Source organism: Mugil cephalus, chromosome 2 (assembly GCF_022458985.1).
Source record: "Mugil cephalus isolate CIBA_MC_2020 chromosome 2, CIBA_Mcephalus_1.1, whole genome shotgun sequence".
Classification (NCBI taxonomy): Eukaryota; Metazoa; Chordata; class Actinopteri; order Mugiliformes; family Mugilidae; genus Mugil; species Mugil cephalus.
The window spans coordinates 24,623,361-24,640,434 of record NC_061771.1 but is presented as its reverse complement, the minus strand read 5'-3'; the positions used below and the strand labels follow the sequence as shown (position 1 = coordinate 24,640,434).

Below are 17,074 nucleotides of genomic sequence, written 5' to 3'. Positions count from 1 at the left end.
AATGAGCCCAAATTACACTTGTTTCTCTCGAGAAATTAAATTTTTTTGAAGGACTGTTTAATAAATGTAAACATTCTTATAATTTGCTTGTTCTTATTGGCACTTAAACAAATGGAAAAATCTGGAGCTGTCATTACTTGTAGGTTATTGTGATGTTATGTTACTGGTCCGGCCCAGTTAAGAGCAAACTGGGCTGTATGTGGCCCCCAGAGATATAACCAGCAGATACAACTGTGAAATTGTGATGCGCATGGACACATCCAGGGTTCAATTTACAATATGAACAGGTCTCTGAAACAACTAATATCAGAGCAGAGATAAATAAATAAATAAATAACTTAACACGTGTGCTTTCAGTGAGTAAAAGAGACTTCAAAGCTTGTTCCAAAATACGTTTCCTCAAGTCATGACACACGCATAACCAACAGCTGTTCATGGTTCTGATACAGCCGGAGGTAGAGGTCTGTCTGATACAGTAGCTGTTAAAATATTCTACTCCACCTAAATGATGCATTTGAGACCTGATTACAGGTGCTGGTTGGGGACGCGTGCGGAGACGCATTTAAATGCCGGATATAAAACTGGATAGATTGCTCGGGTCGGATGTTAATGCAAGGTCCTAATGGGACATCTAGAGGTTTACAAGGACACTAAATGGAGCTGAACTATCATGAATAAAATTACTTGCACCTGTATTATTTCCTGCATTAAAAGTAAAAATGTCCAGAATATTACAGTACAAGTAGTTGATTCACCCCAACATTAAGGAAAACTGAATAGATTTAGTAGAAGAAGAAGATGTTCCAACGTGTCTCTCCACACAGATTTCATTAAATTGTAAATGTTTGAGAATCCTTCAAGGCTATTTTTGGTACGAGTTGACAATAATTGTGCGAGAACCAGAGCGCGCTAGCAAACAGCGTGATTCGCCGCTAACTGAATTAGCAGGCGAGACATTGTCCGTTTCGGTATCGCAGTATAACTTGCTAATTCAGTTCTCTGTGGGAGCGCATCCATCTCCCTCAGTTAGCGTTAGTGGTTTTGGCGACAGAAAATATCATCCCGTCTCAGCTGCAGGGAGGAATCTGATATGTGTTTACACAGGTCAGGGACGCAGTCACACGTGATACGATCTGTGTCTGATCACCAGCGCTGCCATGACACTCTCTCGTGCTGCATTAGCTTCGGACCAGTCTGAAATTTTAGACCTCCTTTCCCACCCACGTTGATGTCATTGTTCCTCTGTGGGGACCCGTCACAACAGTTTGAGCACTTTAGCTGCAGAGTAATCCGCAAAATGCAGACTTCAGGATCCCGAACCCAAACGCGCAGCTTGAGAAGGCTGCAGAAATTTATCTCTGGAAGCCTCTGTAACACTGTGTGTGACTTCAAATATAACACTTTCATAAGTTATGTGGATGTTCAGTACAGCACAGATACAGGTAAGCAGTCTCTGGGTGACTCTGTTTAGATGATGTGAGGCTACAGATGCCTTGTGACAGTTAAGGATGAATCCAACTCAGAAAAAAACACAAAAGCAATTAGAAGTCACACAAAAGTTGAGAAAATGGCACAATCCTTTAAGGGATGAGGTTGTAGGAGAAGGTTTTGTCTTGGTGTTTAGAGCACGTAATGGACCCTCTTAGTCTTTACATAGGCCTGAGTGTCCAGAGAGTTGGAGACACTGGGGAAAGGATGAGTCTCTCCTTGTTGAAGTTTTTCGGTGCTCAGAGTCCTTCAGATCTCACGCTTGTCCTCTCCCATCTACTTCCATCTACTTTCTTTCGCCCTCTCCTGCTCACTTTTCTTCCGTTACATCTCTCTATCTTTTTTTTTGTTTGTCTCCTAAAAATACTTTTTTTTGAAGAGGACACTTTTGTCCCATAATGGTAACCACGTAACGTTTTTTTGTAAATCGAGCACTAGAAAGAAAATTTTAAAAATACATGAAAATCAGTGTTGCCACTAATCATTGACATTTCTGAGGCTCTAATAATCCCCCCAAGAAAAAAACACTTTGCATTCATATTATTGAAAATATTAAAAAATTATTATTATTTTTTATTTTATTTTATTTTTTGAAGAAAATAAAATAAAAACACATCAAAAAACATCACAAACACTGGCATATAAAGGGTTAAGTAACAAGTTAAAAATGATCAAACATTTGGTATTTGTGAGTAGTTCTGAAGTGGATTAAAAATATATAGAGAGAGAAAAAAATACTAACATGCGTTTTTGAAGAGGACACTTTTGTCCCTTAATGGTAGCAATGTAACAATTTAGGTTGCACAGTGTAAAAATGGAGCATTATGGGATTTGAGTTTAGAAAAACACACCTTTTCACACACCAAATATGATGGCAAAAAGCACAACTACCACTAAGCTATCAAAAAATAAATAAAATGGAAAAGGACACTTTTGTCCTCATCATCTTCCATCTCTTCTTCTTTTTTTTTTATTTATCCATCCCCTCCGTCTCTCTGTCCTCTCTCTCACTGATAGCCTGGCTGTAAGTCAAACTAGTGTGTTATTGATGACTTACTCTTTGATTCTGACTTCTGCTATTCTGGCTTCAGTCCTGCCCTCGCTTCATAGGAGCCAAACACACACACACACACACGCACGCGCACACGGACGCACACGCGCGCTAAAATACACAACACTGGCCTCGACCCAGCCGAGATCGGAGGCCCCGCGCCGCCCCGCCTGTCTCCATGCTGGCTGCTTGCTGTAATCAGTCATAGTAGACTAGACACTCCATCCATCACAGAGGCTAAACTCCCTTCATCGCTCTGGCCCATAACCCACAACGCACCTGTCAACAGCGACCTGCGTCACACCGTCTGACTTTGCACCGTGTCTTTGACTAGGAGGGCAAAACTTTAGTTCCTATAGAAACAGGTCATTTTTTAAAATCATCAAAGATATAGAGATCATCATCAGATATATGTGTGTGTGCACGCCTCAAAGCAACCACCACTGCTGAACTTTGCTACTGCAGAGCATCAGCATCCAGCTTTACCTCCAACACAGCACTGGATTTAATAGAAGAAGACGTCTCCACATGTTTCTGGCTTTGTTCACCTTCAAACACTTGTTTTGAGGCATTTTTGTTCAGATTATTAGTAAAAGACAAGTGTCAGTGTACACGTACCCACCGTCTTTGTTTACAAGACCACACAACTGCCAGCAGATTTTGACTCTGTGTCAGTAAATGATTAGTTAACAGAGGTTCGAGACACCATTTCGGTTCAACTAAGCCCCTCCCACTTCAACCCGCTGAGATGCCATTGAAAGCAAAATACGAGAAATATTTAAAACTGACTGAAAACAGAATTTCTCTGCTCTCTGGGGTCAGATCAGGTCTTTTTTGTTCTTTGTCCATTTTTCTTTTAATCGTGGCATCAAGCGTATCAAAATCTAATTACTGCGCTGCAGCAATGTACGAGCGAAAAAGATCAATTAGATCAAGTGTTTACCTGCTTATGAGGAGCTAATATTTTCCTTTTGAACAGATTATCAAAGGTTTACGCCGCCTTCTTTCTTATTCCGTCTTATGTCTAAAGTTCTTTCTGTTCTGACTGAGGTGGTTACACGAGGCCCTTTTATTTTGGTATAATATTATCATAATTAGTTGGAAGCCTCTGCGGACGCTACGGCTTCTCAGGCTCAATGGAAATATCCTCAGAGGGCCGCGTCTGTGTAGTCTCCTGATTTAATTTGATCTCACAGTCGTCTGTGGTGAGAATAAAAAGACTTTCCTTTCTTCTCTTTTTCCCATGAAACACTGGATGTTCATGAAGCTGTGCCTCAAAAGAGATAATGTCTCTCGGCATCTCTCAGCGGCGTCTCACACAGATTTAGAATAACTTTATTTTGGTTCTCTTGTCAGCGTGTTGTTATTTTTGCTTTGTGCACAATCTGTTCTTGTCTTTGTTGATCCGGACTTCTTGTTCATTTCTCGTTCATTGACTCCGCCGTCTGCACGAACGCAACATTTTATTGAGGAAAAAATTGTTCCAAATAGGTCCTACAAAAACATTTGCTTCAGCTTGATGATTTTCTGAAGGGCTTTTCTCTTCTTTTTTTATTTTTTTTATCTGAAATAAAGGAAACAAATAGATCCAAAATGGTTTTACAACATCTGATGTTCAGTTAAATGAAATTACATGAAAAGAGACGGGAGGTTATATGAGGATATACACAGCAGTCAGAGTAGTCGGGTGTCTCAGGATACTGTCAAGGGTATGACTAAAAAAATAAAAGACAAAACAAACCAAGACAGGAAACACACACAAAACCCTTGGTCAGTACAAAAAAAATACAGGAGAAACAACGACCAATATCACGTAGCAGCCTGATTCATACATTTGCCATGTAGTTCTCATCATCTTCATAGTAATATAATAATAGTGCATTGGTTCTGCTAAGGTGACTCTGTTCCATCCTTGAAACAAAAACATTTCGTTGAGCCACCTCTTAAAGCAAAAGAAATGATGGAGACTTCCAGTTAAGTAAAATCGATTTTTTTTTTTGGCTGCTACCATACAGTGGGAAGGGAGGGTCAATGACGTCTGGTTGGATATTTATTTTAGATTCCTTTTGAAACCAATTAAATATGTCGCTCCAAAAGTTATTCAGTACTGAGCAGTGCCAGAATAAATGTGAACCTTCAGCTCTGTTGTTACCTAATGTTCTTGGACAGAAGATTGAATTACATTTCAAAGTTTATTACCAGGGGAACATATTTACACCAGAATGCACTGTGATTAGAAGACGAGGTGACGTCTTCAGTCAGTGTGAGAGAAATCAGGCTAAAGACCTTGAAAGACCTGAAAGTGCAGGACTTAAAGCAGTTTAGCTCATTTAGCATTTGCGCACCAATAGTGCACCAATGCTGATTAACGTCCATTGTCCCATTTCAATAAATTAATAAGTGAAATAAAAAGCAAGGATCTTCTGCTGACGTCTTGCTTCCAGATACTACAGCACAGCTTCAGAGGTCTAATGGAGTCAAAGCCTCGAAAGCTTAGGGCTGTGTTGGTGGCAAAAGTGCGACCTAAGCAATTTTAGTCACCGGTCAACATTTTGAAGGTTGACTGTGGTTGGATCTGAAAGCCAAGTCACACAAGAGGTTAAAGAGCGCGTAAAGCCTCCACCTTTACGTTAATACTTGTCTCTGCGCGCTGTTTGTCTCTTTTTGACTTTGATTCCCGTGTCCTTGGCTCCGCAGATCGCTGCTCTGCAAAGAGGAGGAGACAGCTTCCCACTCACAGCCGCCTCAGGCAAAGTGCTTGGAAAGGTACGGCGAAGGACGCGCGTAAATTACTAAACAAAAAAAAAAAAGAAAAAGAAACAAATGCTGTTAACACAAGTGTTGTTTTGTTATTGTTGTTGCTGCTGCTGACTGCAGAGAAGCACCACCCGGCTGAAAGTCAGGCCACATTTATAGAACGAACGTGATGGAGAAGACAGAGAGATGAAAGCTGAGCATGTTGCTGAGACCTTTTCTCTTTGAATCCAGGCGCTGCGAAGCTCCGACAAGAGCTCTAAGCCGGTCTACGTGTCTGTCGGCCACAAGATCAGTCTGGACACGGCCGTCCGCCTCACGCACTCCTGCTGTCGCTACAGAGTACCTGAGCCCATCAGACAGGTACGCACATGCATACACAAAACTGTGTTTGTAGACCCTGACGGGAATCTAATTTTGATGGTACCACGGGACATTTTTCAGTGGCTGCAGAGAGGAATATACCTTTGCACACAACTGGATACACACCCATACTGTCTGGTAGTTGGCTTTCAGGCTTGGTTTTAAAAGGTTTTAACCCTTAAAAAGGTCCAAGCAGCTGTACAGTCGGCAAAGTAAGAAAGATTGTTTCTACACTGCAAAAACATCATTATCTTCAATCAAATCAATGGGTTAAGCCCAAAAAATATACGTATTTCTTTGATGCAAGGATTTTTTTCTTTCTTGAAATTCCCTTTTTGCATCGTAATCGTCCACCCATTATCTGTTACTTTATCCTTTGGGGGTTGCTGGGGCATTGGAACATGTCCCAGCTGACACCGGGAGAAAGGACAGGTCCCCGGTCCATCTCAAAGATGACCTTTCACACACACACACACTGAATAACCAACAAGCGGATCTCTGGAGGCGAGGAAAGACGCCCTCTTGTGGTGGTATTGGCTCTCAACAACTGTGTAGCAGTTGTCCTGATGTCCTGCTGTGAAGGTGCAAAGTATAAAAAGAACAGTGTGTACAGCCAGATTAAAGCTGTTCCAAATTTGTTTTTGTTTTTTTTAAAACGCGTCCGTTTCTGACAAAAATACGATGCTAGCCGTCAAAGGACTACTGGGAAAGATCGACAATGTGACAGAGAAGATTTATTCGTTTTAAAAGATTTTTCTACACGGTCGCAGCTGCACTGGTAACATCTATATATCTATATATATATATATTCAAACAAATACAGTGATCTGAAGCACGCAGCAGCAGCCACAGAGACAACAAGCTGAATGTTTGTGTCTGGCCTTGAGAAGGGCTGTTAATGCCCGAGCAACCTGACGGCTTCGCGAAGGCCATTTAATTAAAATGTCTGTATCCAGATGTGCAGCCGATGATTTCCAGCAGGAAAGCTGTTCAAAGATCACCAAAACTCACACATAACTGCCCAGAACATTAGATTAATGTTTTGTTTAGTATTTTTTCCTACCCAGGCTGTTTAAAACCAGCGCAGTCCATCGTAAAAAGCAATCACCCGGCAACAAACTGCAGCCGCCAATCACCACCACAACTCACATCTGGCTGCCACGGAGCCGTCTGATGACGCCGTTCAGTCCGAGTTCAAGATTGAAAACTCCTTCTGATCAGGTCTCAGTGTCCCCTTGAGTATTGCAGTTGAAGTGCCATCAGGAGCAGACGAGAGCGGCACAGACTCTGAACTCCCCACTGAAATCACTGACAATAGACATGTTCCTCTGTGCAGGAGCAGAGCACGATGATACAAGTCAGCATTAAAGGGTCATTTAAACAGACGCCTGAATGATCTCAGTTCAGTCCAATTTTTATTCAACGGAGCTTCTCTGTTTTAATCTGCAAAGTAAAATTCAAAACTGTGAGAAATCGCCAGATCTGGACTTAACCACACTCTAGGTTAACATGCATGCATACTCAGGATTATTTCTCTTATATATATATATATATAAGAGAAATAAAAGTGGAAAATATCCAACGAAGTGGCCACATTTTCTAGGCACTGTAGGTTTGCACAACATAAAAAAAAAAAAAAATTTTTAAAAAGACCAATTACACAACTGCTGTGGGAATAGGTTGCTGTGTATCATCTGTTGTTGTTTAGCCACACACAGTCAAATTTAAACTCTGAGCATGCTGCAGGATGATTCATGAGTCAACGCGGCGCCAAAACAACAAGAGACTGGATCAATCTCGCTGGATGTATTGTAAGATGAATCATTTAAAAATCACATCGCCACGCGCGGGTTTAAATCGTAAGCATCAACGCAGGAAAACCTCCTGGGTTAAACCCCGACAGTGTAACGCCTGCTTGACTCACACACTCACTCGTGTCATGGGTTGGTTTGCAGCGATGTCACTTCACATCACGTCGAACGCAGCCGAACTTTTTTGGATTGCTTCATTTCCACCAACAGGGACGTCAAGTTCTCCTCAGCAGACAACTCGGTTATGCTCCTGCGTGTGTGTTTATTGATTAGAAACAAGTGAAATGTGAAGTTTCAGGGTGAGAATATGGTCTGTGCTGCCTACTCGGTGCATGCTGGGGCTTTAAGTATGTGTTAAAAGTTAACAGCAGCATTTAAAAGTCTTAAAAACAGAGTGTGAGTTATTTTATGTAGAACGAAGTGCATGTTGACTTAAAGTGATCCCTCCTGCTGCTGCAGGCTCTTTTTTCTTTTATTCGACCACTAGGCTGCGCTGTGCTTCTGCTGGTCGCCACGACTGCACAGAAAACACGCATCCACATGTCAAAATCTGTTTTTTTTTTTTGCTTTTTTGCTTTTTTGTTTTTTTTTTATTGCCAGGGGAGCTGCACCAGCAGCATCTAACTCACCCCCTCCTGTGTGTATGTGTTTATTTCATCAAAGTGTGAGGATGGTGTGTAGTGGGAGGGGAAGGCAATAGACTGAATTTGGACATCAGAGAGAAGCCAGGGACACTCTGACCCTCCCCTGTCCAGTCACTGCTCTTCCTAGTCCTCTGTCCATATCTGCCCATTTATTTTTCTGACGTCCATTCACTTTTCTGTCTCTTTGTTGGCGTCTGCCGCACTTTCTAGTCCCGATCACAGAAATAACCCTCAGAGCTGCGGCGACTGCCGTGTTCAGAGTTGTGTTTCTCTTTCAGAGTCAAATCAAACGCATCAGTCTAACAGGACGACTGTCTGGATTGCATAACCGTTGTCTCTTTGAAGTTTGACTTTGGAAAACAGACTGACATGTCGCTTTGTGAAAATCTTCAAAAATCAAGTTGTGCTACTTCCACAATATGTTAATGGAGACATACGGAGTTGCGAAAAACTGTTTCTCCAAGTCCCACTGTGCTACGTGTATGCAAACAGCAGTGAAATTATTATAATACACAGCACCAGCCAAAAGCCTCCATCTGCTGTTCTCAGTCATATTATGGCGCAACTAAGTAAAAAGAAACAACAGTCTGTCATAATTCTGAGACGTGGCGGTCGGTCAACCTGAAAAATTCAAGAACTTTCTGAATGAATGAGGAGGCCAACAACTTAAACCATCAAAGACTTGCTGCAGAGGATAAGTTCATCAGAGTTACCTGCTTCAGGAAGACACATCTCAGCATCAGCACGTTCAGAGGAGACAGAGTGAATCAGGACTTCATTGTCAAAATGCTGCTAAGAATCCATTAGACATTAGCCCATCGTGATCTCAAATGGGCTGGGCCAGTAACAGAGAGCATAATTACCTTTTAATAACGACAACTCGAGATGTTTCCCCTCCTGTTAAAAATAAATCTCCTTTTTTTAAAAAAAAAAATAACATTTTATGTTCAACCAGAAATGTCTTAACTGAAATAAGTGCAATTTCAGCTCATTGCTGCCATCTGATATTTAGCTCTGGTTGTGTTATGTCCACAACTCTGACTAATAGGCGGTTTAGGTTTAGTCAGTTTGACGCAGAAGCTACGAAGGAAATACAAACATTTGTGTGACACGTCTTCGGTGAAAGTTTCGGTCTCCATTAGTGAAAGTGCAGCAGGAAGTAGAAATAAAAATTAACGCGACTGGCAAAAAAGACACAGCACCAGCTAACAGGTGGCGTTTTTATAGAGTGAGCCTCGCTGATGAACGATGCACAAGTAGAAATGGTTTGCACTGGCTTCATGCACAAGTTACGGCGTCTATTCCCCGCAGTACTTTAAATGAACCTTCAAGAGGTTTGACCCCTAGTGGACATGTTAGGAAGATTATCTTTGATGTAACTTTTGCGCATTGCAAATTCTTTCCATGATTGGACCTTCTGCTGAGCCGGACTCTGGCCCACGGGCCTCATGTTTGATACCCCCTGCATTAGACGTCAGCTCAGTGGGAATCTGTGCTTTGGTCTGATGAGACGTTTGTTTGCACGTGCCATGTATTTGCGAGATAGATGGTCTCTGCATGTGCGGAAATGTGAAGGTGCGTCCAAACTTTTGACTGGCTGTTTGTATTTGTGATATGACAACATCAGGCGTAAGATTATAGACAACACACATGATGAACCAGACACGGGTCAAATTATACAAATCCAAATGCAGATTTCACTCACACATACGCTCTTGTACATGGTTGCCGGCACTAGGCAACTAGAGGAAGGTCTCGTGGGTTTCGGTGCAGTTAGTGTTGTGGTTTGTGTCAAATTGCGGTGTGCTGCCAGAGGAGCAGAGGGTTTTGTCAGATAGGCACAAGCAAAAAAAAAAAAAGTTTCAATTAGAATGAAAGGGCGTTTAAAGGCAGCATCTGTGTCCGGGGAGATGTGAGTGTGTTGCAGATATTTCATCCACGAGGACAAACATACAGACATGTATAAAGTTTGTGTTGATAGCGGTTTCCTGTCAGCAAGATGTTGTTCCAACAACACAATGCTCCAGAATAGCCTCAGCGCTTTTTTTCAGGGCTACTTTACTGGAAGGAAGGAACAATGTCTGAATTCTCTGCAGGATCCTTTGTGTCCTGTATGAGAGGCATCTACAGGCATCGTGTTCTTTTCGTCATTTTCCATCTGTATTGTCTGTTTCTACTGAGGATGTCACAGGCTATATCTATCAGATATACTGTAGAGAGATAATACTTTTAACATTAACACAAAGTGAGGCCGTCTTTGAGGTTTTTCCCAGTGCTGCATTGACTGTTATTATTCAAAGCCGAAAGTTAGTTTATTGTCCCACAGGGGGAAATTAGTTTTGCATATAGAACACACTGACAGACAGCTCATAACAAGACAGTGCAAGCAATAAATACCAACAAAAGTGTAGGCACACAGTGGGTGTACTACACAATGAGTTCCGCTGCCATTCAATATCAATATCGCTCTTGGTATGAAGGACATCTGCAGTCTTTTTGTCCACCTCTTCTGGTTTTATCCTACAATCTACCACTTTAACAAAACTCTTAAGTCTGATGTTAGTGGAAAATTACCAAACCAAGAACTGATTCAGTAGCACTACTTACGTTAGAAGGCACCACATGCTGTCACCTCTCTCACCTTGTGCCTCCAAAACAGTGACTCATTGGAGAACGGACATGGGCTTTCTGAGGTGTGTCCTGTGGTGTCTGGCAACACAGTGTTGTTAGTGGGGGTCTTTGGGTCCTATGGGCTGAGGAGAGGGGCCTCTGTGGATCAGGCTTGTTCGAGTGCATCCCGCAGTTTGGGATCTAGTGAATTTGGAGGCCATGTCAACACCTTGCAATGTTTTTCATGATTTTTTGAGTTCTTCCTTAACTGTTTTTCTGTGGGTTTGGGTGTCGGGCTGCATCCTTCTGGGGATGGCTGCTGCCATCAAGGATTCATTGCTTTGGGGTGAGGGTGCCTGGTCTGGTCTAGTTGGGTGGTACATGTCTAAAGCCCCTTTCACATCGGACAGGTTTTTCGAAAGGGTGGACGCGGGATTTGGACACAGGTCGAATGACCCGGGAATCGACCCGGGATTTCATCGCTCGGCTCGGCTTCGATGTGAACAGGAATGCCGCATCGACCCACTAATTTACACAATGATGTTGATGTACTTGCCTGTCACACTCTGACGTTGTCACTGGACGGCCTGTTAGACTGTGTCATAGTAAAAGCTCCAGGGCTGCAAAAAGCTCAAAATCAGAGCAAAGTTTTGGTCTACTCTCATAAGAGACCGGTCTTTGAAGGGCAGAAATTTTTGTCCTTTTTTTAATCAAACAAATCAAATGTGTTGTTACACGATTGTTAATGGAAGCGGATAGGTGAATTAGTCCTTTGTCATGATCAGGAAATGGCATTGATAGAAGAATGAATGTGCGACTGTGTTTATATATAGCTTTTATAGCTATATGGCACACTTTTTTAATCGATCATGGCAACGCACTGGCAAGAATGTGAGATATACGAGCTGCAGGGCATCTGTGGAGAAGAGGCGATTCGGCGTCAGATTTCAGGCTCTGTGCAGGACACAGTGATTTATTCAAATATCAGCAGCCATTTGAAAGAGCAGGGGTTTGACCGGTCCATTCTTCAGGTCGTCAACAAGTTAAGGTGTTAAAAAAAATACACTATGCTATCCATTGTTTACCTCGCTGTGTAGTGTACTTAAATGTGTAATGATGATGTTGTCGACGCGATGATGTATGAGAGGGAGGGAAAAAACAGGCACGTATTCGCAATGTGAATATAGTAAAGTATAAGTAACATCCACATGAATGCCAGGTCCAAACATTTCCCACCAGAACATTGTATTGTCAGTGGTTTTAATACTGTGGCTGATCTGTGTATTAATAGTTGATTGGTGTCTCAGCAGTCTGACATTAATTTTCCCAAAACTCAAATTAACTCTTAATGGATGTTTCTTTTCCCGGTCTCCTCTAATAAAATCATCTCCGCTTACATCCTGAGTGGAATAAACTCCTCCCTCCACAGCGTGAGCAATTCACAAAGAGAGAGTTGAAATGGGAAGATGATGTCATGCCTGGATTCGGCATCGAAGGCCGATGAGCGAGTCCACTGCAGCAGCATCTTACAGAGACTAAGACACACATACACTCTCGCTGGAAGCTAATTCACGCCCCATCCTTGCTGTGCTCCCTCACACCATTAAATTCTCACACTCCTTGTGAATTCCACGCCTGAACATGCGGTGGAGGTAAAAGTCAGACAGACACCTGCCTCAGCTCTGCGGTCACCATGACAGCGACGCAATAACAGACTGAGGAAGCTGACTTATTAGAGGGACGTCATACATCAGGAATGACAAACCTAAAGGCTGTAAGTTGATCCTGGTTCATTGTCTCCGAACTTCACGGGATCTGGTATTCATCGAGTGTTTTTGCTGTTGCTGCTGCTGATGCTGCCTGAGGTGTGACTGACACTCTGTTGATTCGTTTATCCAAAGCTGCCATCAAGCTCACAGAGGTGTCAAAACAGCACAAGTTGCAGAAAAATGGAGGCGATTCAGCTCAATCGTGCTCGAGTTGCAGGAGCGGACATTGTTCCACGTTAAGATCCGTCTGATCCTTTAGTTCTGCTGTTTGACACCACGCCATCTGCTGCAGCTTCATGCTAACGTTTATTTAACTGCTTCATCATTTTCCTCTGATCTTATGTGCGATTTTGAACTATGATACGCCGTGGCCGAGAGAGCATAAAGAACCAAAGAATACATATCAGTTTGATATGTGCAATGCAGATTAGATTAGATTATATCTTAGATTCAACTTTATTATCATTGTTGCAGAGTACAGGTACATAGCCAATGAAATGCAGTTAGCATCTAACCAGAAGTGCTTAGTAGGTTTTATTAAAAGGCTAGTTGGATATTGCCATCAGAAAAAAATGTAGACGTTAGAGATGTGAAAGGAGGAGGGAAGGAACATAAATTGTCATTGTATGCAGACAACATTTTGGTACTGATGAAGGACCCCTTGAATTCTAAGCCACCTCTAATGGACACGATACAATCTTACTCCAAATTATCAGGATACAAAATTAACTGGACTAAATCGAAAGCTATGCCTCTGTCAGGGCTATGCAATTCAAATCTAATGACAAATTTCGTCTTTAAGTGGGTACCAAAGGGGATGACATACTCAGGGATTAAACTAAGTAGGGATGTGGAGGAAATGCCAACACTAAATTTTGAACCGTTGTTACAGGCAATTAAGGTTAAATTGGACAAATGAATGAAACTTTGACTTACATTATGGGGAAAGGTCAACGTGATAAAAATGGTGGTGGCACCACAATTTCATCACTTGCTCATGATGTTACCGGTTAAGATATTGCAACAAATTTTTAACCAATATGACTTAATAATTAAATTAAAAGGGATTTCTGTCGGAAGGGAAAAGACCAAGGATTAAGCTTAGTTAAATGTGCTTTCCAAAGGACAAAGGAGGATTGTGGCTGCCAGATTTGAGATTTTATCATATATTTTATGAGATTACCAAATTAGCAAAACATTGGGGCAAAAACAACCAATTAGAATGGATCGCCATTGAAAGAGAACTTTCAGCTCCATTTATTCCTGTTGATAGTTCCTCCCAGCATTCTCATAAGGTTGTGAATCCTATTATGTCTCATTCTGAAGACATATGGACCAAAATATATAAAAAATGTATGGTATCAACAACCATATTCTTCTTTATGGCATAATTTACGGTATCAACATATTCTTCTTTATGGCATAATGCCATTGTAAGCATAGGGAATATATCGGCATACTGGAAGGGGTGGTACCTTAATGGACTGTGTAATATTGCAGATTTATATGAATGTTTGTGTCATTCTCAGGTGTTAAAAATAAATATAATCTCATAGGGAATTCAATTCAATCCAATTCAATTCAATTGGAAAGGCCCACTTCCACCAGGATACGACCAGGATACGATTTAATGGGTAAAATCACATCATGGAGTACTTCAAACTACCTGAGAAATACCACAGAGCCTCTGTATTCTATAGACGAACAAATCAACTTCTCAGTGATGGATGTAAAAACCTGAGAACAGTGTGGGAGAGAGACTTGGGTTGTAGGTCGGTGGATGAGGAATGGCGGCAGATTTTAGCCAATAATGTAAATTCTATCAGAGAAGCTAAAGGGAACTTTACAGAGTACAAAATATTACACAGGTATTACTGGACACCCCAAAGACTTTACAGAGCAGCCTTAATGACAAATAACCTTTGTTGGAAATGTCAGAAAAATATCGGAACACTGATTCGTTGCATTTGGGAATGCCCAGACATTCAACCTTTCTGGAAAAAAAAATAAAAGATCATAGGCAATTTAACAAAGTGGTTGTGAAGCCAATATCCCCGAGATTATGTTTATTGGGAGAAAAGACACAAAGTCGAAACAGATCCGCTAGGATAATACTTAAACATTGGAAAGTGCAAAAACAAACTTGAATTAAAAGAATGGAATAACCTATGGAGGTATATAAAGGCTATCTCATGTGAGCTTATGATTAACAGGCTAAATAAGAAATAAGGCTGAGGTATCGATACTCATATAACATGGACTAATTAGTCTGCAACACGAATGCCTCCCCTTATAGTAGTCTCAGTTGTCCCCATGCGGTACTTTCTTATTTTCATTTTTCAGTGTGCTGTTTTTTATTTATTCATTCATTTTTATATAAGTAATGATGCATGTGTTTCGAGCAATGATAATTGTCTCATATTGCAAATCTATGCACTGTCATACTGTTGTACACCAAAGCAAAAAGAAATGGAAAAAAAAAATAATATACTGAATATGGACAGTATGCACATGATTAACAGTGTAGGAGAGTAGTGTTAAAGGAGTAAAGACGTTCAAAGCGAATAAATCTAATATTAACGGACTAAATATGTGCAACTAATAAAAAGAATATGAACAGTATATACACTGTTAATCTTACGTCAGACTCACACGCGGTTTCATTTAGTAAATACTTCGCTCTGCTCTGTTTCCACCAGTTACAAACAAATGTTGGATTATACCCTGTGCTTTTTTTTTTGTTTTTTATATATCACAGGTTCATGGAGCAGTTTGCGTGAGAACTAGTGGTCACCATGAGGTCACAACCTGTTTCCATAGTTAACTAAAATATTATAAAAAAAAATGATACTTGAACATACATCAGTATTATATGTGAACTACATGACTGACTGACACTATCCGTGAAAAATTATTTTACGTGTACTTTACTGTTTTAATTTGGCAAAAGTCCTAATGGAGCTTATGACCTATATGCTGCATGTCATACATACATATGTACACACACACATACGCATATATGCAGTCAGACACCAGGGGGAGCTCTACTATCTTTTGCTTTTCTTTTGAGGAGCTGATCTGCCTTCCACATTTATTCACAGTCTATGGTATTTTTATATTTATTTATTTTATTTTTTTATAGAAGTTTATCCATCAGTCAATAGACAGGCCAGCTAATTTCAAGTGAAGCAGTTTGACACGATACCAGTGCGTTTGTCAGGGAACACCAGCTCAAAGTAAATTAGGTTTCAGTTCTACTGCTGTCCATTAAGGCTTTTAACTGACTGCTGGGAAGAAAGAAGGAAGGAAGAAGGAGCAGGAGAAACGTCTGCTGGTGCACATACATGATTGTGGATCCTGTTGAAGAAATTATTTAATTCCTAATTTCAAGTACCTTCTTGAACCCCTGAAATCCAAGCATTTGTTTGGCATGCATCTTAATTTCTTTAAGATAAGATTCCGATCTTAAGGTATTTAAGATAGTAGGACCTAAAATATATATATATATAAAAAAGAAGCATCATCTTTGAACTTGAAGTAGGTTTTGAAAAAGAAATTAGGTGAACACAGGGATTATTTCACTGTATATTACAATTAAGTCATCAATGTGTACCAAAATATAAAACTGTTTATTTTAATGAAAAAGCTGAATTGTACATGATGAAATCCCAATGTCCTCAAGCGAGTACTTGTGAATTTGTAAAATTTTCATGTCATATCAAACTAGAAAAGTTAACGAGCATAAATAAAGAAGTGTACTGACCCTTCGCTACCAGTACATGGAAGACAAAAGTGTCTCATTATGAGGACAGCAGGTCTAAATGAAGCAGAATAAGATGCAAAAAAACCTAAAATGTATTGTCCCCATATGAGGACGACGGGTCTCATATGTGTCATTTAGTTCTAATTAAGTTGAAGTTTAGAGACTGTCACTATAGTTTAATAATTTCTATTAAATAACAAATAAAAAATCTTTAATTTTGAAGTGAAATGTACTTTAAAAACACAATATCTGCAAGGATAGAGAGGAAATCACTAGATGAAGGTCATCTAGTAAATGAAACATCATAAACAAAACCGCTCAGGAAATTAGCACATGGTCTTAAAGAAATCAATGAAACACACTGGCGATGGTCACACAAGCAAAAACTACGGAAGTCCGGACAAATTACGTTATTATTTCACCACAGAGAGCAGTAGAATTTAGGGTATACAACTCCAGACTCACCAAATGTCAAGGAGTTATTGAAAACAGTGTGTCAAATCTCGAAATCGTGGCACCATCTTGGTCAGCTTCTTCTGAATCAGTTGTATTATATTTCCTGCAGATCTGATGCATCTGTGGGCTGCGTCTCTTATTAAAAACCAAACCCATGTTTGCCAGGTTGCACATTCAGCCGAGAGGCCGTCTGGTACAACTTTTACTAAAATCGATCAGCGTCTCTGATCCATCTGAATGAATTTATTTTTTGAGTCTGAAGCTGGTGTTTTTATTTTTTATTTTTGTCAGGTGGGAATTTAAAAAAAAACCCATCCCACAGCTTAAGGGGTTAAAATCCATTATCCCCCTCCCCATCTCTCCTC

The 17,074-nt window shown here is 40.7% G+C and overlaps 1 protein-coding gene across 1 annotated transcript in view; it reads left to right on the top strand.

Annotated features, from left to right (window-relative positions):
• Positions 1 to 17,074, top strand: part of LOC125004284 (endonuclease V-like) — a 67,228-nt gene that overhangs the window by 10,967 nt on the left and 39,187 nt on the right. The window contains exons 6-7 of the mRNA XM_047578783.1: positions 5,237 to 5,305; positions 5,528 to 5,656. Of these exons, the coding sequence (XP_047434739.1) occupies positions 5,237 to 5,305; positions 5,528 to 5,656 (198 nt within the window). The remainder of the gene's footprint in view (positions 1 to 5,236; positions 5,306 to 5,527; positions 5,657 to 17,074) is intronic.